Here is a 25,830-nt window from a genome sequence, read left to right on the forward strand (position 1 = left end):
GTGACGCGCAGTCAACGGAATGCCGACGTTAGGGCGATGAGCACGAAGTCGCGCGACCTTCAGGCGAAAACGGGCCTTGAAAATCGAATTTCTAGTAAATACGGCAGTTCATAGTCAATCCACAAGCATTCCACAAATATCCACTGATTTCCTAAATATGAGTTGCAGTTATAATTTTACATTTATTCAGAAATATGCGTGGAGTATCCTTTGGAAAAACACGCGAGGAAGGTATTGTTTTAGTTAATTAAGACGTTCTCCTACAATGTAAAAAGACATATTTTAAGGGGAGGTCACTGCGTTTTAGATTACTTAACGGATTCGTTGATTGCCGTTATAACTAGTCCATTTTAGTAAAATGTCAACAATTTCACAAATTCAAGGCAATGTAATTAATAATTTTATAATTTTATAGATTTTGTTTAGTGTCTTAATGACCTTAACAATTATTTTGCAAATATCAAGACAAAACAGGTCCATGGTCAACTGAGTCAGTAAGTGACCTGGTGACTGACAACAGGTAAACCTTTTTTCAAATGTTTTTCTTTAAAATTCTATCTTTGCACACTACAGTAGCACACTGAGTGCATGCTTGAACTTAACAGTGGATGCTGTAACAGATTGCACCAATATGTCCTTGTGCATCTGGAAGGGATTGAACCCATGTCCCATCGTTTAGCTAGTTGCACATACAGTACCGATGCTTGTCCTTGTGCATCTGGAAGGGATTGAACCCATGTCCCATCGTTTAGCTAGTTGCACATACAGTACCGATGCTACCGCCTCATTATAAATGCTAGTTCAATAGCCACAGGTGCTTGACACAAACTTTTTTTAATGTTCTATATGGTAATTATAGTATATAGCCCATATAGAACATAAAAAAAGTTTGTGTCAATAGCTAGGCAATATTTAGAAGTTAATTGTAACCATGGCCCCCCAGGTCTGTGGAAAAGCTGGGACTTTGACACCCCGTTCAGCCAAGCCTGGGTAAATTCCCCGCCCTGCAGGGACGAACTGCTGGTAAAATTTCCGACAAATGACCCAACACCCCAGGGACCTAGTCTACCCTTGACCCTATGTAAGGCCCATCCCCTGCTATGTTTTGGCTTGAAGACAAAACTACCGCATTCACCCAGCACTGAGGGGCCAACTGGAAGGTAAAAACGTATACCCATGGACCTGTGGGGGGGGGGGGTTACAATTGACTGGTGCATAATTACAGAATACTCAGTGACATATTAAGATAGTTTAAAAAAAATCATGCTTGTCAGCGGGCATAGTAGTTGTAAAATAACATCAAACAGTGATTGCAATAAGGCACTTGCTTAGTAATTTACTTCCAAACTTCCATAAACAGAAGCCCTGAGAATTTTAGAAATTCATATATTTTTTGTTATTAATAATTTATTCAGTTTATTGTGGTTAATCTGTGATTGCAGACTGGCATGGGACCTAGGCGGAAAAAAATCAATAGAGGAACTGCGGCCCGCAAATCGATAAAGGAAGAAGCTGTCATTGTATGTGTATATAAAAATTCATTTTAATAATTTTGAAGTGAATAATAATGCCTGGAAGTATGTACTAGTCTTGACATTAACACTTTATTAAAACGTTTTTAACAGTTTGGTTAAAAAGTTTATACAGAAACTTTTATACACAGACATGTACATATAATATAATGATATACTGATATCATAGTACTTACTATAGATTATAAAATTATTTGGGAGTGAAATCAGTTTACGAAGCAAGGTAATTTGCATGTCAAAACTGACAACTACATGTATGAAACATTGTACTTCTTTGAACTACATGTATGTCAATTAATATCAATGTTACTTTTTGGTATTTTCGGTTTCAGAATGCTCAAGCTTTGAGAAAAGATGAGGCTGGGATAAAAATCCAGAAACTGGTAATTTAAAGGACATTCTTACAAAAAGTTTAGTTACAGTCTGTGTGTCTTTGTCCTTTGTAAAATGTAAAAAAGTTTACATGTTTCTATCTCTGAAATTTTATTTGTTCATAAAACAGGTCGCTTTAAATCATCCATGTTATTCATAAAACTGTTTACTCCAGATATCTGATTTGGTATCTAGCGGTTATGAAGCACTGGTGGTGGCCACTCGTGTGGAGGAGGACATGCTTATTTACCAGGGCAGTGAACTGGGTGTAGATTTCCTCAACAACAATGAACAGCTGTTGAAAGATTTCCTGCCGTTTTGTAAAAGTATGTATTTCAGGTCACTGTTATTTTACAAAAAAAAGTTAATATGAAAAAGATAAGATATTCAAGCATAAATATAAGGCTTAAGATCATTATTGTTGTTCCAATAATTGATTATACTTGAAAAACTATTTGAAAGGTCAATATACCGGTAAGCAGAGTAAAATCAGGGATCGATTGTAAAAACTGTATTCCGTATGGTTATCCAGTTAGCGCAGTGGATAGCGCACTCGCTTCTCACCAAGGCCACCCGGGTTCGATTCCCGGCCTTGGCGTATTTGAGTTTGGTTAGTGGTCACCAAGCCAGACAAGTGGGTTTTCTCCGGGTACTCCAGTTTTCCCAACATCACAAGACCACACTCTCGCGCAACATCGTGCCCACAAGAGTGACTTAGTATAAGCTATCATAGCTCATCACAATCGTTGTAAAATATATAATGTTTAAACTAAAAATGTATTCTTTTAGGCTGTCTTTCATTAAAATCAGAAAATGTCTAAGAATGTCAAGATATAGAATAATGAAACCAAATTACAACATGTGCTAAATGTTAATTTGGAATTTGGAATTAAAGGTAAATCAATTATCTCATGTGCTATTCTGTTTATATAATTATATATCTTTATATAATGCTGATGTTTTATATATTTATGCTATGAATTTGACATCATGATGATTTTATAATCTGTTATTTTTTTCTTATCATGTATGTGTATTAGACCAATAAATAAATGTCTGTAAATATTCATTTTGTATTGAGTCTTATTTTATTTCAATATTGAGCTTAATTTTCGTTGCGTAAGGATCCCCTGGTCTGAATATCAACATCCCCTGGAATTCAGAACATAATTCCCTGGGAAGCCTCTCAGAACTATGGCATGTTAATAATTATTATATAGCGTGTATGGTAATTGTACATTTTTATATTGTAGAACCTCAGCCTGTTGACCCACCTAAAACCCACAAAGCGAAGCCAGAATGTGATTCTGATGGAACAGATGACCTAAATATAGATGACTTTGATACAACCAGACTTAAACCCAATGAAACTGCAAACCAAAATGGTGACATTGAAGCTGATGTTGACATAGGAATGGAAGCTGAAGATGGAAATGATGATACTGATGTTGATGATATAGATGAAGGCACAAGAAATGATTGTCTTGAATCAGAGGAGATAGAAACAGACTGTTCGGGTGAAACAAGCTTAAAATTAAAGAAAGCTAAGCTGTCAGTGAAGGAAAAAGAAATAGAAAGAGGCAGAATTGATAAGCGGAAAGCTAAGGAAAAAAATCAACATGATGGAAGTGATTTGGATAGTGCACCTTCCAATGCAGATGAAAACAATGAGAATGAATGTAAGAATGAGGAAGATGGTAGAACTGGCAGTGGCAACAAAGATGAGAAGCCAGTGAAAAAGAGAAGGGTGCGAAGTGATAGGCAAAAGAAAATGAAGGTTGTTGATCCGAAAAGATGTCGTGACAAGACAGTGGTGCTTCCTGATGAAGTGATGGCAGGAATTTATGTGAAAACATACAAAAGATTTATCGTAGGTAAAGATGATACCCTTGCTGACTTTCTTGAAACGGATATGAACAAAGAGGTTCTCTGGCGCAGGGAAAAGCCTGTTTCCAAATATGACTGCTCACCTGATGTTGTTAAGTGGACAGATTCTAAAGTTAATGGTGAACTTGTGCTAGGTTATGCTGAAAATGTCCTTAAGGCTTTTAAAGATTTAGACAGTGTTAAGGTTGAAATGAAAAGAACAAAGATATGTCCATTTTGCAAAGAGAAAGTAAGATTGGTAAAAGAAATAGATACTCATATCACCAAACATACAGAAAAGATGGAGGAAAAGTTGGAATCGTGTCAAAAATGCTCTGTAACAATGCCTGCTGGTTACTTGCTAAACCATGCCTGCTTAAAGAGGCAAATGGGTATCCCAAGTCAATTTACGATTGGAAGTAAAGATGCCAGGGATGACGTGGCTTATTTTGAGTTCAAACTTAGCCATAGTAACAAGAAAAAGTTCCTTTGCGATGTGTGTTTGGAGTCCTTTGATGATATTGAAAATTTCAAGAATCATTATTTTTACCAGCATGCAAGAAACTTTTACTGTATATGCAGCAAAGTTTTACAGACACTGGAGCAGATAAAAATACATGTTGAATCAGTAAAATGTCGAGATACTGAAAGGGAACAGAAATGCTTATCATGTGAAACTGTTTTCTGTTCGAGCAATGAACTACTTGACCATCTTAAGACAAAACATAACAAATCTGAAATTTATAAATGCGAGACCTGCGAAACATGGTTCTCCTGTACCCATTTATTGGAAGCACATTGCTGCACAAAAGAATTTGTGTACCGCTGCTCAGAAAAAGGATGCCAGGAGCGATTTAAAAAGTATCATCATCTGCAACACCACAGAAACGATGTTCATGGGACTGGGGCTCATCTATGCAGCTACTGTGGTAAACGGTACTTATCTGTTAGCCACCTCAAAACCCATTTGGAGTGGCGGCACAGTGTTGGCGGGAAAGAGGTGAAATGCAAAGAGTGTGGACGAATTTGCAGAGGAATAAATGTCTTACGAAATCATATGCAGTCCCATATTGTTGAAAAACGCTTCAGCTGCGAAATATGCGGATTTACCACGAAAAGAAGCTCTTACCTGAGCAAGCACAAGAGATTGCATTCGGCTGTACCGTTTAAGAAGAAAGTATTCACTTGTGAGGTCTGCAATATTGAGTTCGCTAGATATGGAAGTCTTCAGTACCACATATTTAAATCGAACCATATAACACTGACACAGCCTCTTAAAGACAAAGCATTTAGGAAGTGTCAGTTTTGTGAAAAGGTCCTTCCAACCAAAGATCACCTTAAACGTCATGAAAAGGTTCACACCAAAACAGCAGGCATGTATTTAAACAATATTGAATGCTTTTTTTAACTGGTGAGTTTTGGAGAAAAGAAATGCTGAAATAATCTGGCATTGTCATAGCCTTAGAGTTAATGTTGTTGGCGCCCATGACTTTGATCCATGAGATATTATTGCACAGTTGATTACAAATGAATCTTTGGTTGTTGTAAATAAGTTACTTGGGATAAATTTTAAGGAATAATTAAGAAAAAATTTCTGATCCAGAAGGGAATTTAATTAATAATTTGTATATATATTAACCAAAAATTATTGTCCCAGTGTTTTTTTTACACCTTTTGAAGAATGGGGCCAGGGCCCTTAGAATGGTGAAAATAGTGACCAAATGTCTAAAATTGTGAATATACCAGTCAAAAAATGAAATGCGGCCGTTCAGTTTTCATCACAGTGGCTTGATGACAATTCTCATTAAAGTCATAATAAATCAGTTCAACTAGCCAAAATTATATTTTACACACACTTGAACATGTATATCATCAATATAATATACTGCCTTAAACATAAAATGAGATTTGACAAAATTCAAAAGTACCCTATACTGTCATATACTGTTTCATATTATTACTGATTTATTAAGACTTTAATGAGCCTTTGTCATCAATCCACTGTGGTTTTCATAACAAAAAGAGATAAAGCCAGTTATTTGCCATCAATATAAAGCTGGGTATTGACAAATGTCAAAACTGCAGAAATACTGCAGACAAATTAAACATTAATCTGCAAGAGCTTTTTAACATTAGACAGTTAACAACGATGATTTTAGCAATGTTCTAAACAATTGGCTCATCGACATATTGTGTATAAACAGACATAATGTATTGTTCTACCAATGTACATGACTATGTTCAATGGCAAATTGAGCCTTTAAGCTTTAATTCATCTTGAAAGCTTTCTGACCTTTTACTCACTTTGGTAAAAATGTACATTTGACCAATTTAGACCTTAAACTACATATTATACCATTTTTGAGTGTGTTTTTTTTTTTAAGTTTCTACGCATTATCAACAATATTGGCACGGTAGGAACGTAGAATGGCAGGGCTTTTTCTGCCCATTTTGGGAAGAAGACCCTAGACATTTTGGGAAATTTTGTGTCATGAAAATGCCAAAATTTGTAAATTTTACAGTTAATAAAAAACAACAGCTAGTCTCCTGGGATTAGGAAATGATTTAATATTAGTTTATTTTCCCTTTAAAAGACCCAAAAAATATCAATCCTTGGGGTGTAATATCTATTACAATAAATCATGACAGTTAGTAAATAGTTTATACTGATCTCTGAATGTGATGAAAATCATTGATTTCCAAGTTCAATTATCAAACAAACTTTACATCACATAATTTATTTGGATGTTGAAAATGAACCAGTACAGGTAAAAAGACTTCCTAAAAAAAAAAAAATATTTTTTTTTTGATTTCGATTTTTTTCTGAAGATTGGGAAAAATATCTTATATTTTGCTTTGGGAATGGGTCCGATAGTCGGACCCGTGGGTACTAAGCCCTGAATGGGCATAACAGTTTCGTAACTACCATGCAGATAATTTACAACACTCTTCACTCACACTACCTGCTGTTTACTGAACATTGTCCATGACAACATGGTCCGAAATAATCACTCAGCCCTCGAGATAGAAATTGTATCAATACTGATTTTCTACCCAATACTATGAATTATATCATTATAATGTCATTAGAGGTGAGATATAAAGGTTAAGAACTAAACAGGTATAAACTTCCGCATTTAACTATGTAATATGTATTTTCAGACCACGGTTGTGAAGTCTGTGGGAAGCGATTTATCGATCGGAGCAACTATCGGCAGCACATGTGGACGCACAAGGGAAAACCAAAATGTCAACAGTGCGGAATCGATTTCCGATCAAACAAGAAAATGCACGAACACAACGAAGCGGTTCATGGAATCGAAATTCCTGAAAAGTCGTATGAGCCAAATTTTAACATAAATAAAGACGGTGAAAGAATGCCTCCCTATGCAGTGCCAGTTTTAAATGTTAACAATGAAGGTAAAGATGATGAGACAAGTCCTCCGCCATACACTGTGAAATCTATTACACAAGTTGTAGTAGAGAATGGGTTGGAGGGTGTGAATATGTTCAATAATGTGCAAGTGCCTCTGGGTGAGGCTGAACTAGGAAATCATTTACAACTGAGGCCAAATTTTCCGACCGAGCAAGATTATTTTCATCCCATGGACAACCTTAATGTTCATCATTTAAATTTGTCATCAATATAGTCTCCTGTGGGAAAACCGAAACGTTCATCATTCTAATTTGTCATCAATATAGTCTCCTGTGGGAAAACCGAAACGTTCATCATTTGAATTTGTCATCAATATAGTCTCCTTTGGGAAAACCGAAACGTTCATCATTAGAATTTGTCATCAATATTGTCTCCTGTGGGAAAACCGAAACATTCATCATTAGAATTTGTCATCAATATAGTCTCCTGTGGGAAAACTGAAACATTCATCATTTGAATTTGTTATCAATATAGTCTCCTGTGGGAAAACCGAAACATTCATCATTAGAATTTGTTATCAATATAGCAGTCCTATTGAAAATGTAAATAATGATCATTTGGATTGTTGGTCAAAATCAAGAATATGCTTTCTCTTTGTTTAAATTGTTCACAATTAAAATTCAAATATTTTGATTCAAGGTAATTTGGTAGATATTATTTAATTCAGAAGGCATAATTATTATTATTATAATACACAGTCATTTCAGTGGCACATGAATTTGTTCATAAATTAAGCATTTATTATAAACCTTATCATACTGAATATTAGACGAGGGACGATATTTTATAACAAAAAATTAAAACAAAAGTAGAAGTTGTTTTAAAACAAAGTACACATCTTCAATGAAATTAAGAATAATTTATATGTAAACCATAAGTGCTGAGTGAGATACTTAACTAAGGACACTGACTTCCGAAGTTTAGCCATGTTTTTCATTGAAACACTGAAGTTTAGCCATGTTTTTCATTGAAACACTGAAGTTTAACCATGTTTTTCATTGAAACACTGAAGTTTAACCATGTTTTTCATTGAAACACTTAAGTTTAGCCATGTTTTTCATGGAAACACTGAAGTTTAACCATGTTTGTTTTTTTTGGAAACACTGAAGTTTATACGTTTTTCATTGAAATACTGTAGTTTAATTAAACATGTTTTTTCATTGAAACACTGATTATCTTCAGTTTACATTATTGTCTAATATATTTAAACTGTTGCATGTGTATTACTACAAAGTCAGTGCACTAGCTATATATATACAGTACACTCAACAAGTTAGACCCACTTTCCGTTTCCCTCCGCGGATTTTTGCTATCGCAGCCAACATAATGATTTTATCGACTGTCCGCGTTCCTCAGAGTTTGAATTTAAGGCCCTTGGAGGGTGATCAGTCGACCGAAGAATAACGAACTCGGCGTTACTCGGAGGGGTTAACTCCGCGAAACTCTGCGGACACAAGATAAAAATCTACGCTAAAGTTATATTTATTTTATTAAATTTTTCAACCGATTACGAAGTGAGCGAGGAAAGTGGGTCTAACTCGTTGAGTGTACTGTATCCTTGATATATTCCGTAATTTTTTCAAGAACCAAACATCAACCTGAAATCAATATAACATATGATTTTCATTTTCAAGTCGTGAATCATCAGTCTTGGGTAGCTCAGTTCAAAGGTCTGGCATGTTGGAGGTTGTGAGTTCAAACCCATGTTGAATTCTTCTTTTTTGCATTTACTTTCAATTTTATGTTCATTTATCATAGAAATATCATCCATCTTGCTGCGTCATGCATTTATAGTAAACTAAAGGGTTGATAATTTAATGGAACTAATAGTATTCCAATCACGAAGTTGAATTCTTCTCTTTTAATTTTTATTGCATTTACTTTAAATTTTATGATCATTTTATCATCAAAATATCATCTGCCGGTATCTTGCTGCGTCAATTATTTGTAATAAACTGTAGTATTCCAAACACCGATACTTGCCGAATTTGAACTTGCATCCTTTAGATTGTAAATTCTGTATAAAATCATTGGGTTAAATTGTAAACCAATGGTAGAACACTGAACTACTAGTTCTGTTGTATCAGTTTCCGATCACTGTTGAATTCCTAATAAAAGATAAATATAGCTAGGCCTAAAAAAATAAATTGTTTGGTTAGGGTTACATCCTTTTCAAAAATAGGTAGGGTAGGTAGGCTTTTTATTTTTTTTTATTTATTTTTTTTTATTAGGCTTTATATAAGAATGTCATTTTCATCATTGGAGAATGGTGTTTAAGTTATCTTATATATAAGCAATTAAGGTTTTAAACTACATATTGAAAAGCAAAAAAAAAAAGAAATTTTTTTTTTTTTTTTTTTTTTTAAGTTTTTCATTTTTTTTTCAAACTGACTATAAAAACGTTAGGGTCGGCGCCTATTCCGTAGGTAGGGTCGGGTAACCCGAACCAAATGTATTTTTTTTTTAGGCCCTAGTATAGCGGACAAGGTAATTATGTACCTGTGCCTGTTCAAATAAAGTGGACAATAGCGGCCATACCCCATACAAAATTTGTTTAAAGGTACATGTTTAATAACTTGACCAAGTTTTATAACCAGTCAGTTGACAATATGCACTCTAGTTCATCAGAATATGACCATATTGCAACTCTAGTATTTCTTGAAACAATGCATTTCCAAACTATGCTATTGTAGGTTTAGGCATAATTTTGTACAAGTCTGTTCTTCTGTTAAGTAATTTGTTTCATAAGGACTATTAAAATGAGATGTTACAGGAAGTTCAATAGTACTTTGACCGCATGACCCCAAAAAGGACCAATTATGGGTCCAGGCCAACCTACCTTCAAATGAACATTGACCTACTTTAAACCATTCCGAGAGTAATTGTGTGGACTTTTGTCTTTATGAATCTGTTTACTTAAGACTTTGACCTACTGACACCAAAAACAAGGAGTCATTTACAGGTGTAGGGCAACAAAGCACTGAAGTCGAACAGTCAAACCAACATTTGTATACCTTTTGCCACATCTTCAAAGGTGGCAGAACAATGAATGCAGTAGTGCCATAGGAAAAGAATATTATAACAAGAGATGTTTGTCAAACATTATGCCCCCCCTGAGCGCCATGTTGTCAGGATTATATGGACAATTGATTGAAATATGCATGGACCGAAATGACAGCTGATTTGTCGCTAACATTGTATGTCGTTGAGGCAGTTTTAAGATTATGACCATTCAAAGTTTGAGGATAGAGTATGTTATGACCATGACCTTTGACTCTATGACCTCAAAATTCATAGTAGTCATCAGCTGGTCACCAAAAATCTAAATGTTAAGTTTGAGGGCCATGGGTGCAGGCATTGACAAGTTATCACACAGACAAGCATTTTTCGTTCAAGGTCACTGTAACCATGACTTTTGATCCAATGACCCCTTAAATCATAAGGGGTCATCTACAGGTCAGACACAACTCCAAGTCAAGTTTGAGGGCCATGGGTGCAGGCATTGTCCAATTATCACTTGAAACATTTTCCCATTCAAGGTCACTGTGAACCTGACCTTTGACCCAATGACTCCTAAAATCAATAAGGGTCATCTCCTGGTCAGGCCCAACTTACATGTCAAGTTTGATGATCATAGATTCAGGATTGTTGAGATATCACTGGGAGATGATTTGTTAACTTTTTTGCATTAAAGGTTACTGTGACCTTGACCTTGGCCTGATGACCCCCAAAGTCAAGAGGGGTCATCTACTGGTCAGGCCCAACCTTCATGTTAAGTTTGATGACCATAGGTCCAGGAATTGTCGAGTTTGCTTTCAAGGTCACTGTGACCTTGACCTCTGACTCCTTCAATCAATAGGGGTCATCTACTGGTCAGGCCCAACCTCCAAGTCAAGTTTGAGGGCCATGGGTGCAGGCATTGTTGAGTCATCACTCAGGCAACCTTTTATTGTTCAAAGTCACTGTTACCTTGACCTTTGGACCAATGACCTCTAAAATCAATAGGGGCCATCTACTGGTCAGGCCCAACCTCCAAGTCAAGTTTGAGGGCCATAGGTGCAGGCATTGTCGAGTAATGACACGGACATCCTTTTACCATTCAAGGTCACTGTGACCTTGACCTTTGGCCTGATGACCCCCAAAAACAATAGGGGTCATCTACTGGTCAGGCCCAACCTCCAAGTCAAGTTTGAGGGCCATGGGTGTAGGCATTGTCGAGTTATCACATGGACAACCTTTTACCATTCAAGGTCACTGTGTCCTTGACCTTTGGCCCGATGACCCCCAAAAACAATAGGGTTCATCTACTGGTCAGGCCCAACCTCCAAGTTAATTATGAGGGCCATGGGTGCAGGCATTGTTGAGTTATCACTCAGACAACCTTTTACCATTCAATGTCACTATGACCTTGATCTTTGACCCCCAAAAACAATAGGGGTCAGCTACTGGTCAGGCCCAACCCCTAAGTCAAGAATGAGGGCCAAGGATGCAGGCATTGTTGAGTTATCACTCGGACATCCTTTTACCATTCAAGGTCACTGTGACCTTGACCTTTGGCCCGATGACCCCCAAAAACAATAGGGGTCTTCTAATGGTCAGGCCCAACTTCCATATCAAGTTTGATGACCATAGGTCTAGGCATTGTTGAGTTATTACTCGGACAAGCTTTAAAATCATTTTACCATTAAAGGTCACTGTGACCTTGACCTTTGACCCGATGAGCCCTAAAATCAATAGGGGTCATCTACTGGTTAGGCCCTACCTTCATGTCAAGTTTGATGACCATACGTCCAGGAATTGTTGAGTTATCACTCGGACAAGCTTTGGTCTACTGACGGACCGACCGACCGACATACCGACATGCCTGTGCAAAGCAATATACCCCTCTTCTTCGAAGGGGGGCATAATAAATCATTTATTATCCAATCGTGAAACTTGGTGGAACAATGCCAAATAATATTATTTTCCTATGGCACTACTGTATTCATTGTTCTGCCACCTCTGATGATGTGGCAAAAGGTATACAAATGTTGGTTTGACTATTCGACTTCAGTGCTTTGTTGCCCTACACCTGTAGATATTAATTGTCAGCACAAGGTATAGCTAAAACCGCAACTCAGTCATACCAGGTGACACAAAATGAGCTTTAATAAATTAATAACACAAGACTGAAGAAATGTTGGAATACAATGCTTGGAAAAAAGAATAATGGGTGTTATGACAAGTTTAGATAATGGGTAATTATGGGCTACAAAGATTGGACAACAGGCATTTGGGGCTGAATAGTGTATGTGGATTGTAAGAAAAAATCATGCGCCAACCATACTCATCGAATTCCACTGAAACGGCAGTGTATTTTTGTACCAATAAAAATTAATTCGCTAAATTAAAAAAAAATGTGTGATTTTTTAAAAATAACTTACAAAAATTCCCAGCTATCAAAATGTTTTATTTATTTCTATTTTCTATGTATCTGAACATTTTGCTCTGTTGAAAGAAGTATTTGAGGTGATTTTTTTCTCCATTTTTTAAATGATAAAAAATAATCAACCAAGTTTTACTATTTTGAAGCTTCATTTGAACACCAAACTTTCACGTTGTTTTTTTGTATGAAAAACAATCCTAATGAAATTGAAACAAGTGATTTACAGGGTGAGCGAATAAAGTTAGTAGGGAATAAGCAGGAAGTATCTCGAATGGTTTCTTTAGTAACTTTTTAAAAGTAACAATGACCTTGATCAGCTCAGTAAATGTGCTTGCAGCAAACATTTGCTGTTTGGTTCCCCCCTTGAAGTGTTTGCACTGCTTTGCAACAGGGAAAGAAACAGAACAGAAAGAATAGGTTTGCTTATGTTCGGTCAAGTAAGCCTTTACTGAACAGATTGCAGATGTATAACAATGACCTTGACCAGATGTTACGGTGACCTTGACCAGATGTTACAGTGACCTGCACCAGATGCAACATTGACCTTCACCAATGTACACATAAAAACAAGACCAAGATATGTAAAACAGAATCTTTATTCAAAAAGATAACAACAGATTTATTCACCTCTCGTGAAAGTCAACATAAAGTCAGGTAGCATAAAAGGTACCAACAGAAAGTCAAAAACGTTTAGAAACCTGAACAAAAGTAACATACATACAAGTAAACACTCTTAGTTATTTCTTGCAAACTTGCCAAAACTCAAATGTCAACTATATAAGAACATATCTTAAAAAGTATTTTCTTCACAAGTATTACATGTACGATTGACAATATCAAAAACAATGGTATATACATCTTTGTAGGCATATTTGGAATATTGTAGATCTGTTTGCATGGTTTTTACTGACTAAACACTACTAGAATATATTTAAAGGGACTCGCTCACAGATTCAATGTACCGTAAATCTTTTTCTTTTTTTTGAAGTTGCTGAAATTTAGTTATTTTTTTAATCCCATATTTTACTGACTTCTTTGACAAAAGACCAAACATAACCTAACAGATACTCGTTTAAAATGAATTTTGTAAATCCAAGCCCAAAGAATTGAATTTTTAAGCATTACTAACGCTTTAAAAAAAAAACAACATTCTTTCCTTGCTTTTTTTAAATAATTATTACTAATAGAATATAAATCAAACTTTTTATTACTTTTTATGTTTATTACAAGCATTTTGTTCATATTTCACACAATTTTTTTTTTTTACGTCTCACCCTATAAACATGAACGAGTCCCTTTAACTGACATATCGAATACTGCCTTCACTTCAGTCCACTTTTCTTTAACTTGATTCAACTCCATATGCAATAAAAACACATCACGGAAACTTAACTATCTTGCTGTCCACTTTCCTTCAGCTGTTTCGTACCACAAGACACAAATATACCATAACATCGATTTTTATGTATCCGACCTTTAAAACACCAACAAGGTCGTTTGTAAACTTATTTTGACTGATAATCAATAATTTCATATAAGATGGCAAAGTTGCAAGAATAAACTACTAGTAATGATTTAAAAGTATATCATACGTCAAAGACGATGTACCAGTATGCATATGTTTGGTTGTGTTCAGGTTTCAATTGTTAAAAAGTTAATCATATTTGAGCTATAAAATTGATACAATTAAAAATTCAATGTAAATGGTAAAATGCGCCAATCAATTATCAGCACTTTCATCCAACCATTGCACATGACTCAACACATGTACAAACAGACCCATGTCTGCTACTAACAGCCAGCAGATTCTGTCATCTACTCTTTTAAGTTATCACGTGAAATATGTCTATTGCACATTGCCACAATATTGCCTACAATTTATACAAATTCTTCAGCTAAGTAGTTATTTTATCATTACTGCCAATTACATTCACTGATAAGCCATTCTTCAGCATTTTGAGAATGATCTCAGTTCAGTTTTAAAAAATGAATTATATCTACATGTATTGAATGGTCATTAAACACCAGTTAATGTTAGAAACAATGGTTCATTTACTATTCATTATAAAGTTACCTTTCATATTTGATAACTTTAAAAATCAAGCTTGTTCAACACAACATTAACACAAAAACAAACAAAGAAACATGCAACTTCTCAGTGTTAATAAGCTGCTAAGTATTTCACGTAAGACAAGGTTAGGTACTGTAAAATCATTCACTTTTTAGCAACCTTTCACGAATTTAAGACTATAATTAAGAGTCCTGAAAAAAATATCCAAAAATATAGAAGGGCTTTTTTATGATTTATTTTTAACATTTCTTATGGATTTTTAGCAAACCTTTACAAATAAGGCATTTTTAAGGACCAATTTTAGGGAAATTCATTCTTATGTACTTCAGAAAATAACATTTGTACTTCCTACTTCAATGAAATGCACTTTTCACATGTTAAGACACCACAAAAGAAGTGAAGCCATTAAACAATAATGCACATATTCCTTATGTGCCCATGAATTGCAAGAAAGTTCATCGCAGATATTCCAGTTTTTCGACCCATGTTAAACGAAAAGAAAATGATTTCACACAAGAACAAACAACAGGTAAGAACTATCATGTAACAGGCAGTGCTGCTGCTGCTAATTAACAGGTGACACTAACAATTCTCCTCCAAACTTTCGACCCCAGCACATGCTGCTCCCTTTGCAGTCGGCACCTCTTCAACATTGTTCACATCTTGGCCCCCCGTTTCTGATGGTTCACTTACACACACAACTTCCTGAACATATGGATTTGAGACAACAACACCATCATAAGCACTAAAGGCACCAACATCTACGAGATCATTTGTCTCGGTCTCCGTAGCAGCATCTACAACAGGAGGATCGATATCCTGTTCCCTAACAAGACCTTCAGATTCATCCCCTTCCAGACCATTATCCATCCCTGAGATTGTGTCAGTCGACAGTGTCTGAATCTCTACAGTAAGCAAGTCCACACCATCAGGTGTTACAGTCTGTTGGGAGATAGACCTTGCTGCCTCTGTTATGGTGTCCAAAGGCGAGTCTCGGCTGCTGTTTGTAGCGGACTGGGAACTTTCTGTTGTCCATGAATTGTCTGATTCGGTGAGGAGAGGTATTGCTGGACCTGGTGGGAGCATTGCAGTGTCCATCCTGCATATAAAACTCAAGGTGTTAACTTACAAATCATAACTCAATTATACCCAGTAATAAAACAAGAGCTGTCACAGAGACAGCGCGCTCGACTATTCTGCCGCTTTTCAGTGTAAGGATTGAAAAGTTTTGGCCAAACATGCATGGATCACTGTTAGATTAGATTTCAATGCAATTCATGATGTGCTGAGATAGTAACATTAATGTGTTTACATGGAAAATTTCAACCAAATTTTTTAAGTCTAATAATAAAGGGCAATTATTTGCAAAATACAGTTATATATCTTGGTTATTCAATTACGTAGAGTGGTTGAATACCATTCTATAAAGTCTCAATTCAATACATTGAGTAATTTCTTAGAAAATAACCTATTGTGTGCTTACACGCAAAACCTTAACCAGAATTTTTATGTCGAATAATAAAGGGCAATTATTTGCATTAAATGAAACTAGAGTTATCTTACATGGTTAATTAAGTAGGTTGGATGGTTGAGTACCATTGTATCGAGTCTCAATGCAATACATCAAGTAGTTGCTTTGATATTAAAATAATGTGTGCTTGCACACAAAACCTTAACCAGAATTTCTAAGTCAAATAATAATGGGCAATTATTTGCATTAAATGCAAACTAGAGTTATCTAACTTGGTTAATTAAGTAGGTTGGATGGTTGAGTACCATTGTATCAAGTCTCAATGCAATACCACAAGTAGTCGCAGAGATATTAACCTATGTGTGCTTGCACGCAAAACCTTAACCAGAATTTCTAAGTCGAATAATAAAGGCCTATTATTTGCATTAAATGCAAAGTAGAGTTATCTAACTTGGTTAATTAAGTAGGTTGGATGGTTGAGTACCATTGTATCAAGTCTCAATGCAATACCTCAAGTAGTAGCTGAGATATTAACCTATGTGTGCTTGCACGCAAAACCTTAACCAGAATTTCTAAGTCAAATAATAAAGGCCTATTATTTGCATTAAATGCAAACTAGAGTTATCTAACTTGGTTAATTGAGTAGGTTGGATGGTTGAGTACCATTGTATCAAGTCTCAATGCAATACCTCAAGTAGTAGCTGAGATATTAACCTATGTGTGCTTGCACACAAAACCTTAACCAGAATTTCTAAGTCAAATAATAAAGGCCTATTATTTGCATTAAATGCAAACTAGAGTTATCTAACTTGGTTAATTGAGTAGGTTGGATGGTTGAGTACCATTGTATCAAGTCTCAATGCAATTCCTCAAGTAGTAGCTGAGATATTAACCTATGTGTGGTTGCACGCAAAACCTTAACCAGAATTTCTAAGTCAAATAATAAAGGCTTATTATTGGCATTAAATGCAATGTAGAGTTATCAAACTTGGTTAATTAAGTAGGTTGGATGGTTGAGTACCATTGTATAAAGTCTTAATGCAATACCTCAAGTAGTTGCTGAGATATTATCCTATGCCAAGGGGTGACGCAGACGCTGACGCTTGGGTGAGTAGTATAGCTCTCCCTATTCTTCAAATAGTAGAGCTAAAAAGCTAAAAATCTATTGCTTTGGGGCTAAAACTAGTACTGGTTTATATCAAATTCTTTTTGGAATGCCTGTTATACAAGAATGTATGTGTCTCCTACAGAAATCAAACACATACGTCAATTAACATCTTAGTACATGAAGTTTTGGAACTCTAAATCAAATTTATCTTAATATGTTTGTGTCCCTAGTTTATTATTTAAATTTTCGACATTTGGGCTTGTCCTTGTAGTTTTCATTCATTATTGATGTAAGAGATTCTTTCGATAAAAATAACAAAATATCAGTCAAGCTGACAGTCAAATTAATATCTTATAAAAATATTCTATGTAAAATCCTATAAATCTGGGGCCGGTTTCATTAAAGGATTTTAGATGTTACATCCATTATCATACTTCTGTACAAACGACACAAATTGCAAAACATTTATTTCCTCAACTTTCTGTCCTTTTTCATACTGACTTTGAAGTTAATTTACTCAAATATGCAGCAAAATATCAAAAACATGACACTAATTTTGGTCTAAATTTGACTAAGATCTTCACTGAAACGACCCCTGATAAAAACCAACTTACATGTAACATTTATACGACCCCTGATTAAAACAAACTTACATGTAACATTGAAACGACCCCTGATTAAAATGAACTTACATGTAACATTGAAATGACCCCTAATTAAAACAAACTTACATGTAACATTGAAATGACCCCTGATTAAAACCAACTTACATGTAATCTTGAAATGACCCCTGATTAAAACCAACTTACATGTAATCTTCAGCATTGAACACCCCAATCTCCATGGGTTCATCAGTACTCCTTAAGAATGGCTCCTGGGGTATCGTCATGGCAACAACAGGTTCCTGGGGTGCTGGGCAGGGAGGGGATGGGGAGAGGCCCCTCTCCTCTAGGGGTTTACTGAAGTAGTCTAGCTGTAAGATCTGGTCTGCTGTGACCCGGCTGGCACTCTTTCCACTCAACACACTGTCAAACAGGAACTGCAGGGACGGAATCTGTAAAATTACACAATGGTTAATTGGGCTCTCTTATTAACGATTGTATCACACAATCTGGTTTTTGAATGGGTTATTCCATGTAGTAATATTGTTTATATTGAAAAAAAGAATATTTATCAGCCAAATAGTAAAGCATTAAGGACAGAGCTACAGATGTGCATCATAAATGGCGTAAATATGCCATAAAATGCAATAATTACGATATACAATCAAGCCTCTGGTTGTATCAGTACGAATACAAATTGTTATAAGGGGGAATCAATACTACCACCCATATACGACTTTCTTGGGAGCAATGGTTTTGACCTAATTGAAGATATCGTAAATCTGGTGTAGAACCACCTCAACTCCTATGCGGTGACAAGCGTTGTGAATTATTATCATGAAGTTTTCTTTCAATGATTTAGTTCCGTGTTTAGGTTCAAGCCTAAATTATATTTTATTGAGAAAAAAAACAAGGTGTAAATAATACTTAAAACCAGAGGCCCAAGAGGGCCTATGCTCTTCTGGTATGGCTCTTGTGGTAATTTTCAATCCAGAGCATGTACGTATGAGTAATAGGCAACAAATATATAGTTCACTTTTTGTGTTTGGGTAAGTTGAAAACACTGTACGTTCAACATATGAGGACAGAAAGTCTTGTAAGCAGATAAGTTGCATGAACTATTTTAATATGTGCCAAGTAAAGGTAATCTGAGGGTAAAAAATATATGCTTTCAAAACTGTACTTATGGTCAAAATTTCATTTCTGTAGTGTTAAAAATTAAAAAAATTGTTCAAAAGGTCAAAGTTATGGACATCCGAGGACAACATTGATGCTCGTTTGCAAAACTGTACACATGGTCAAAATTTCATTGCTGTAGCTTTAAAATTGAAAAAATAGATAGTCAAAAGGGGTGGGGCCAGCTTTTGGCCAAGGGGCATAATTTCAAATGTTTTGCTAGAAGGTCATCATATGATGCTCCACATTAAATATCAAAGGTATGGGCTTTGTGGTTTGAAACAAGAAGATCTTGAAAATATTTCTTACATAAGTCTCTAGGAAACTTGTGACCCCCGGGGCAGTGCCAGTTTTGACCCAAGGGGCATAATTTGAACAACCATGGTAGTGGACCACTAAATTAAGCCTTGTTCAAAATAGCAAGGGTCCGCATAGTGTTTCAGACAAAAAGATTTTTAACATTTCCCAATTTAAGTATACCAAACCTGTGAACCCGGGGGGGGGGGGGGGGGGGGGGGGGGGGGGGGGGGGTGGTAATGATGCAATTGTGACTTTACATGAAAACTTGGCTAAAAATAGACTTCGCTCATGTAGACTTGGCTAAAAATAAACTTAGCTAAAAAATAACATTTTTTTTATACTTTCAAGACCCATAATCTAGGCTTGCATGGGCGGGTCTGGCTGGTTTTCAAAAGGAACTGAGCTTTAATTGATATCCAAATACTGTACAAGTTTCATCGAGATACAATAAAATCTGAAGACTGTATCATGTTCACAAGCAATTGTTTACAGACGCAGCAATTTCCTTATACTTTTAAGGCCCATAATCAAGGCATGCATGGGCAGATCTGGCTGGTTTTCGAAAGGAACCGAGCTCTAATGGATATCTAAATACTGTACAAGTTTCATCAAGATACAATCAAAACTGAAGACTGTATCCCGTTCACAAGCAATTGTTTACAGACGCACATATTTTTTATACTTTCAAGGCCCATTATCTAGGCATGCATGGGCAGGTATGGCTGGTTTTCGAAAGGAACTGAACTCTAACGGATATCTAAATACGGTACAAGTTTCATCGAGATACAATCAAAACTGAAGACTGTATCCCGTTCACAAGCAATTGTTTACAGACGCACGGACGCACAAACTACGTACACATTACCATCCCATAAGCTCTTCTGACTTTGGCCAGTAGAGCTAAAAATATACACATCAGCAACAATTGGCAAATACCAACTTCACTAATTTGCATTATCAATATATTAGTTTTACCTTTTTTCTAGCTGCAGAGCTTTGATTTGGTTTTCCATCTGGATTGTGTAGCTAAAAAATAGAGAAGTCATACAGTCATGTAAGTGCAGGTTACTTAACGCCCATTTTTTGTAGCATGAATTTATCAAATATACAAGAGAACACCTTGTACATTGGCATCATGATACTAGGCAGTGATTTTTTTAATTGTTTTCACTGCCTGTGCCTTGCAAATTAGGAAAAAAAATGACTTTGGGAAAAATACTAGGTAATCAGGCCAAAAAACCTAATATCATCGCAAAAATACATTTTAATGCATACATTATTCTGTGAAAGAGTGAGTCATATCAAGATTGTGCTTTTTTTTTTTTAGTTTTTCATTTTTTTTTCAAACTGACTATAAAAACGGTAGGGTCGGCACCTATTCCGTAGGTAGGGTTGGGTGACCCGAACCAAATGTATTTTTTTTTAGGCCTTATCAAATAGGGAAAAAATTATATTTTGGGGATAAAAATGGACATTTTTCGAAAGGGTAAGCAGCCTTTAGAAGGCAAAAAATTGCACCAAAAAAAAGACCACTGCAAGGCTCAGTTTTTCTGCTACATTTTCAGGAAAGGGGTCAAAGACTTTCTGATTGAAAAAAAATGTGTCATTTTGACTAAAATTGGAAATTCCAATATTGCCTAGATATGACCAAGTATTTTATGATTTTTTTTCCGTAAAAATATTAAACAATTTCAAATACAGAAATTGCAAAATCAATATCACATTGTGGCAAAAGTTTGCTTAAGCATTGGGAATGTAATTATGATAATTTTAAATGCAGGTGGGTAAGCATTTTCCTGTTCTCCATAAAAATATGTTATTAAAACTCTTATTTTTAGGTCAAATTTGTAACGAATGAAATAACAAAACAATCTTACCCAAAAAATAAACAGTACAACATTGTAGATGTCTGCCGAAGGTCCCATCGTTTCAGGGGAGGTAAACTGTAGCTCCGGTGACTGAAAGACAATTCCACTGTCCGTCACATGGCGTCGGCTGATACGATCACTCTACAAAAGAATGAATATGTTTGTTTAAATGAAATATACATACTTCTCTTGTTCAGGTAACATGTTAAACTAATGAGTTTTTTGTTTGTTTTAAAGGGACAGTAAACCAGATTGGCACCAAAAAAAGTTTTTTTCTGTAACGAATCTCAGGACAATTATCTAATAGAATGTGTTACGCTTTGATATCATTATTGTAAAAAAAGTACCAAAATGTAAAAAAAAAATGTGTCGGAGACCAGGTTAAAACCCGTGTCACCAAAATTGCAGTCCAACGTCGTATCCACTGAGCTACAAAGGCTTACTTTAATTGGGTGACATAATTAAGCTATACACCTACCCCAGTAATATCAGGTGATAACACCGACTAGCCAATCACGCATAAGGAATGAATTCTACCTGGTAGACATACCCAGTAATCTTTTTTAATGGAAAAATACGAAATAACTGCTAAACTTAAATAAATTGTAAACTATGTGGTACTTCAGTTAGTAAGTTTCAATGCATTGTATACATCGATGCCAAGTTTTTGTCAGTTTTTGACAATTTTCTTTTTTTCTCTCGCTATTTTATCATACGGAGTACAGCCCCTTTAATTTTAAAATTAACCAAAATGAAGATAATACATGAATGTAAATACAGACGTAAACTAGCACAGATCACGTCAGTGTTTTGTTTCATTAATGACTTTACCAATATGAAATTAACCGTAATAGCGTTAATATATATTTTGTATATATAATCAGTGTAATAACTATCCATTAACTGTGATTTCAATAATAAATTGAAAATGGCTGCACTATATAGCAATGTTTTATGCATGAAGTGCTGTAAATTGGCATGTTAGTATTTGATATACCTAAATAAAGTCTCACATTCGTGGTCTTTAAAATAAATGTATTTAACTTAACTTGCAATAAAAAAAAATCCAAGGCACGTGGGTTTTTTTAATCAATTATTTAAGAGAACTTGTTTAAAAATAAATTCAATATGACCACTTATGTGAGATCCAATATTTAAACTACCAGAAATGTTATTTTCAAATTTATATTATAAACCGGAGGGACCCACTTCTCAAGCTTGGCAACCACAAACATAACCAACACGCATACCAGGCCAGATTTCAAACCTGGGACGCCAAGCATGTTTTATATATGTGTTCAATTGCTGTTATGAACAAACACTTTAATTTAAACACATTAATTTGTTTACTCATTTTAAATAGTATAACCACTTATATTTTGTGTATATTTAAACAAGAAAATGGCAGAAATAATATTCAGACAACAATTACTGTATTACCAGTTTCTTAGAGAAGTCTGGCAACAGAACACATATTGAATTATCCTCTCGTATGATGACCGTCTGTGGAGAGATCTCCCCGTGGACACATCCCCTGGCATGTATAAACGCTGCTTCACGAACAACAGCTATTGAGATCTGCTGAAGGGCCAGGGGAGGTAACTCTCGATCCTTGATGACAACATCAGCCAATTCACCCCCTTGCCATGATGTCTGGATATATGCTAGCCTCTCAGTCTGTGAAGGATACAAATAGACATAGGCTTCTTTATACCTAACTTTACATTATTGAAGTAATTTCAATACCTCAAGAAAAGCAATCCCACATGAATGTTTGGGCAGGGCTTTTTTTTAGCTTCAGGGGAATGTGGCTGGGGCCCTTCCAAAAGGAAAATTTTGCCAACAAAAGGGAATTTTGAATGCATGAAACGTTACTTATCCATATGATAATGTCAAATTAATGTATTGTTGTGCCATATATAATCTAGATTGGAATTCATACAACTTGATTCTTACATGTGACAGCAAATCGCAAAGAAAAATGCATCTTTAATGGCATTTTTTGTCAGATTTTTTTTTCATGAAAAGGAGGGGAATTTTGGCATGAAAATGGGGGAAAGCAATACTTTTCAAGGTGGGAAATTGGGCTGAATTTCAACCTGAAAATCATAAGAATGACGGCCCTGTTGGGAGAGTCGATTTCAAGTGAATGCGCAACAAAACATATTTCCAACCATACCACCTATTGATAAGAATTATTTGCAGTTAAAAGTCCATGTAGTCGGATGACTCGCATCTTAGTAACCCATTACAAGTTTTAATCACTCGCTAGATTGAACTAAAACTCCGTGAATCGGATGTATCACATGTTGGGAGCGCTCATCATTTTCATTGTAAAAGTCACCATGTCCTTGACATATTGGCCATCAACTAGCCATGAACGATGTACATATCACTCTACAAGTCATTCATAAGTTATTGATGACAAGACAAAATGCGACACCGACGACAATTCGGTCAAAACAACAATATGCATGCAGGCAATGCCATAGCTTCAAAAACAGAAGTGTATCATATATTACCTTGTTAAAGAAGACAGCCTGGATGGGTCCTTCTTCTGTGTTGTACTGAACAACTTGTTGCAGGAACTCTTCCTTTGAGCAGTGGTCTGTTCCGCCAATGTGATACTCCTGTAAGCATGGCAACCAATATTGGACTACATGTAGGATGACAGATGGCATTGGTGCAATTAAACTTGTGTTTTTCGAACAAATTTACTACACATACACATCATCATTCAAACAAAAAGCAAAGTTGTGATTTATTTATAGAATACATTTAAGAAACAACTACAGTTCCATATCAATAGTGTAAAAATACCAGTCTTCGATTTAAAAAGAATACTAGTCTTGGTTTGACCAAGAAAACTGGTCTTGGTTTGATCAGGAAAACCAGTCTTGGTTTGACCAAGAAAACCGGTCTTGGTTTGATCAAGAGTAGTTATCCTTGTTTTATAAAGAATAGAATCTTGGATTGATAGAGACTGTTAAGTGTTTTTTTCCACTTTCAAGGGAATGGGGTAGGGGCCATTTGACAGGTGAAAAATTGCATTGCTTCGGCAAAAGGGAAAATATACTAACATGCTTTATATAATGTTTAACCCGTTTCTGAACCTATTATTCAACAAACCTCTTCGACATATCCATGTATGGCACTTTATTGCTACTTTTGCTAATGTTAAGAGGTCAACAGTGCTGCCCAATTTTTTTTCTTAAAAGTTTTTTTTTTATCTGGGTAGGGGAATTATAATATACTTTTTCAAGAGGGGAATGGGGCTGAATTTCGGTTCCAAAAAGGGGGATGTAAAAAACCACTGCAGTTAATTGCATAATAGCAACTGATATGACAGCCCTTGATAATTATTTTATTTAAACATGAGATTTTAAAGCCTCACTGTCTTCCCCGACAATGCTTTTCTATTTCAAAGAGTTGTGATGTCATATTCAATGATAAAGAAGTCAAACTATTTCATACCGTGATAAGCACATCTTCCTCATTGAATGAAGATATATGGACCCCAGGTTTGAGGTCCATCAACAGCTGATAGTGGTCTATATCCCTCGCTCCTTTCACAAGACCATTGTACTTCTAAAATGTAGCAAAAACAGATAAACTCAAAACAATAACCTAAATGTTTTTGGAACCCAAGCACTAGTTTAATCATTCAGGCTTGTTCACTAATATAGTCTGATTTTGATGACTGATATTTCTGTTCCCATTTTTTTTCATTTTACTTCAAAACAGACATATACTCCAATTGGCGAAATGACACTACAAGGTTTCCAAAAGTATTCTACAAAAGATCAATCAAGGGCTCAGAGCAAGACGGGCTTAAATCCTATATTGAACGTCCTTCTGGCACCAAACCTTAACAGTGTACACATACCATGAAACTATCAATTCCTAGATCGTGATTTTGCACTAGAAGTTCAGGAAAATTTGTCTCTGCAACTGATGCCACTTCAAACTGAAATTATAAATTGTTGTTAAAACATATAGCAAGGCTGTGTTCACTTGTTATAATAATCAGGCCTTCTTAAATTTGAAAATTCGCCAGTTTTGACCACATCGGACACAAAATGGCTAAAAAATTGGGTCAAAATATTTTTATTTTTATTATTTCAGTCAAAAATGGCTTAGTAAGTAGAAAATGTAATACACCTCGTCACACAGTCTAAAATACCCAAATAAAAGAGTCAAGATAACCAATAGACCAACGCAAACAGTGCTAACCCGTTACAATGATCAATCGATATCTGTTCATTGGCAGTTCAAACACGTGTTAGATAACGGGACACAATAGAACAAAATATGTAATATAACAAATAGGGAATGGTCATATGTGTACATCAATCCATAACAAGAGAGCTGCGAAGATAATGCTCCTGCTCGTCTGTTGTTTAGGTATTGTTTTATTTCAGTCAAACAAGGGGCATAACTCAATAATTATTAGAGCCAGAGATGTTGACCTAAATAGGCTTGTGCATATTGCCGGAGGGAACATGTGTACCAAGTTTCGTTTGACTATTGGGAACTGTTTTGTAGTTATGGCCAATGTTAAGATTTTGCATGACAACAGCACCAAGGCTATGACAGTTCCTCA

General features: G+C 35.5%; 2 protein-coding genes across 2 annotated transcripts in view; one reads left to right on the forward strand and one right to left on the reverse strand.

The window, feature by feature from the left end:
• Nucleotides 1-362: 362 nt before the first annotated feature.
• Nucleotides 363-9,467, forward strand: LOC128243662 (zinc finger protein 729-like). The gene is made up of 6 exons (XM_052961552.1): nucleotides 363-520; nucleotides 1,443-1,520; nucleotides 1,865-1,915; nucleotides 2,080-2,230; nucleotides 3,158-5,143; nucleotides 6,933-9,467. Exons 2-6 carry the CDS (start codon nucleotides 1,449-1,451, stop codon nucleotides 7,418-7,420), a joined length of 2,748 nt encoding a protein of 915 aa, XP_052817512.1. The 5' UTR covers nucleotides 363-520; nucleotides 1,443-1,448; the 3' UTR covers nucleotides 7,421-9,467.
• Nucleotides 9,468-13,211: 3,744 nt separating this feature from the next.
• Nucleotides 13,212-25,830, reverse strand: part of LOC128214139 (serine/threonine-protein kinase 31-like) — a 34,844-nt gene continuing 22,225 nt past the window's right edge. The window contains exons 18-25 of the mRNA XM_052920424.1: nucleotides 25,114-25,194; nucleotides 24,702-24,815; nucleotides 23,750-23,857; nucleotides 22,668-22,904; nucleotides 21,237-21,368; nucleotides 20,335-20,385; nucleotides 18,091-18,335; nucleotides 13,212-15,801 (exon numbers count right to left, since the gene is read on the reverse strand). Of these exons, the coding sequence (XP_052776384.1) occupies nucleotides 15,285-15,801; nucleotides 18,091-18,335; nucleotides 20,335-20,385; nucleotides 21,237-21,368; nucleotides 22,668-22,904; nucleotides 23,750-23,857; nucleotides 24,702-24,815; nucleotides 25,114-25,194 (1,485 nt within the window). The 3' untranslated portion in view covers nucleotides 13,212-15,284. The remainder of the gene's footprint in view (nucleotides 15,802-18,090; nucleotides 18,336-20,334; nucleotides 20,386-21,236; nucleotides 21,369-22,667; nucleotides 22,905-23,749; nucleotides 23,858-24,701; nucleotides 24,816-25,113; nucleotides 25,195-25,830) is intronic.

The sequence above is a fragment of the Mya arenaria genome, chromosome 2, assembly GCF_026914265.1.
Source record: "Mya arenaria isolate MELC-2E11 chromosome 2, ASM2691426v1".
In the NCBI taxonomy this organism is placed as follows: Eukaryota; Metazoa; Mollusca; class Bivalvia; order Myida; family Myidae; genus Mya; species Mya arenaria.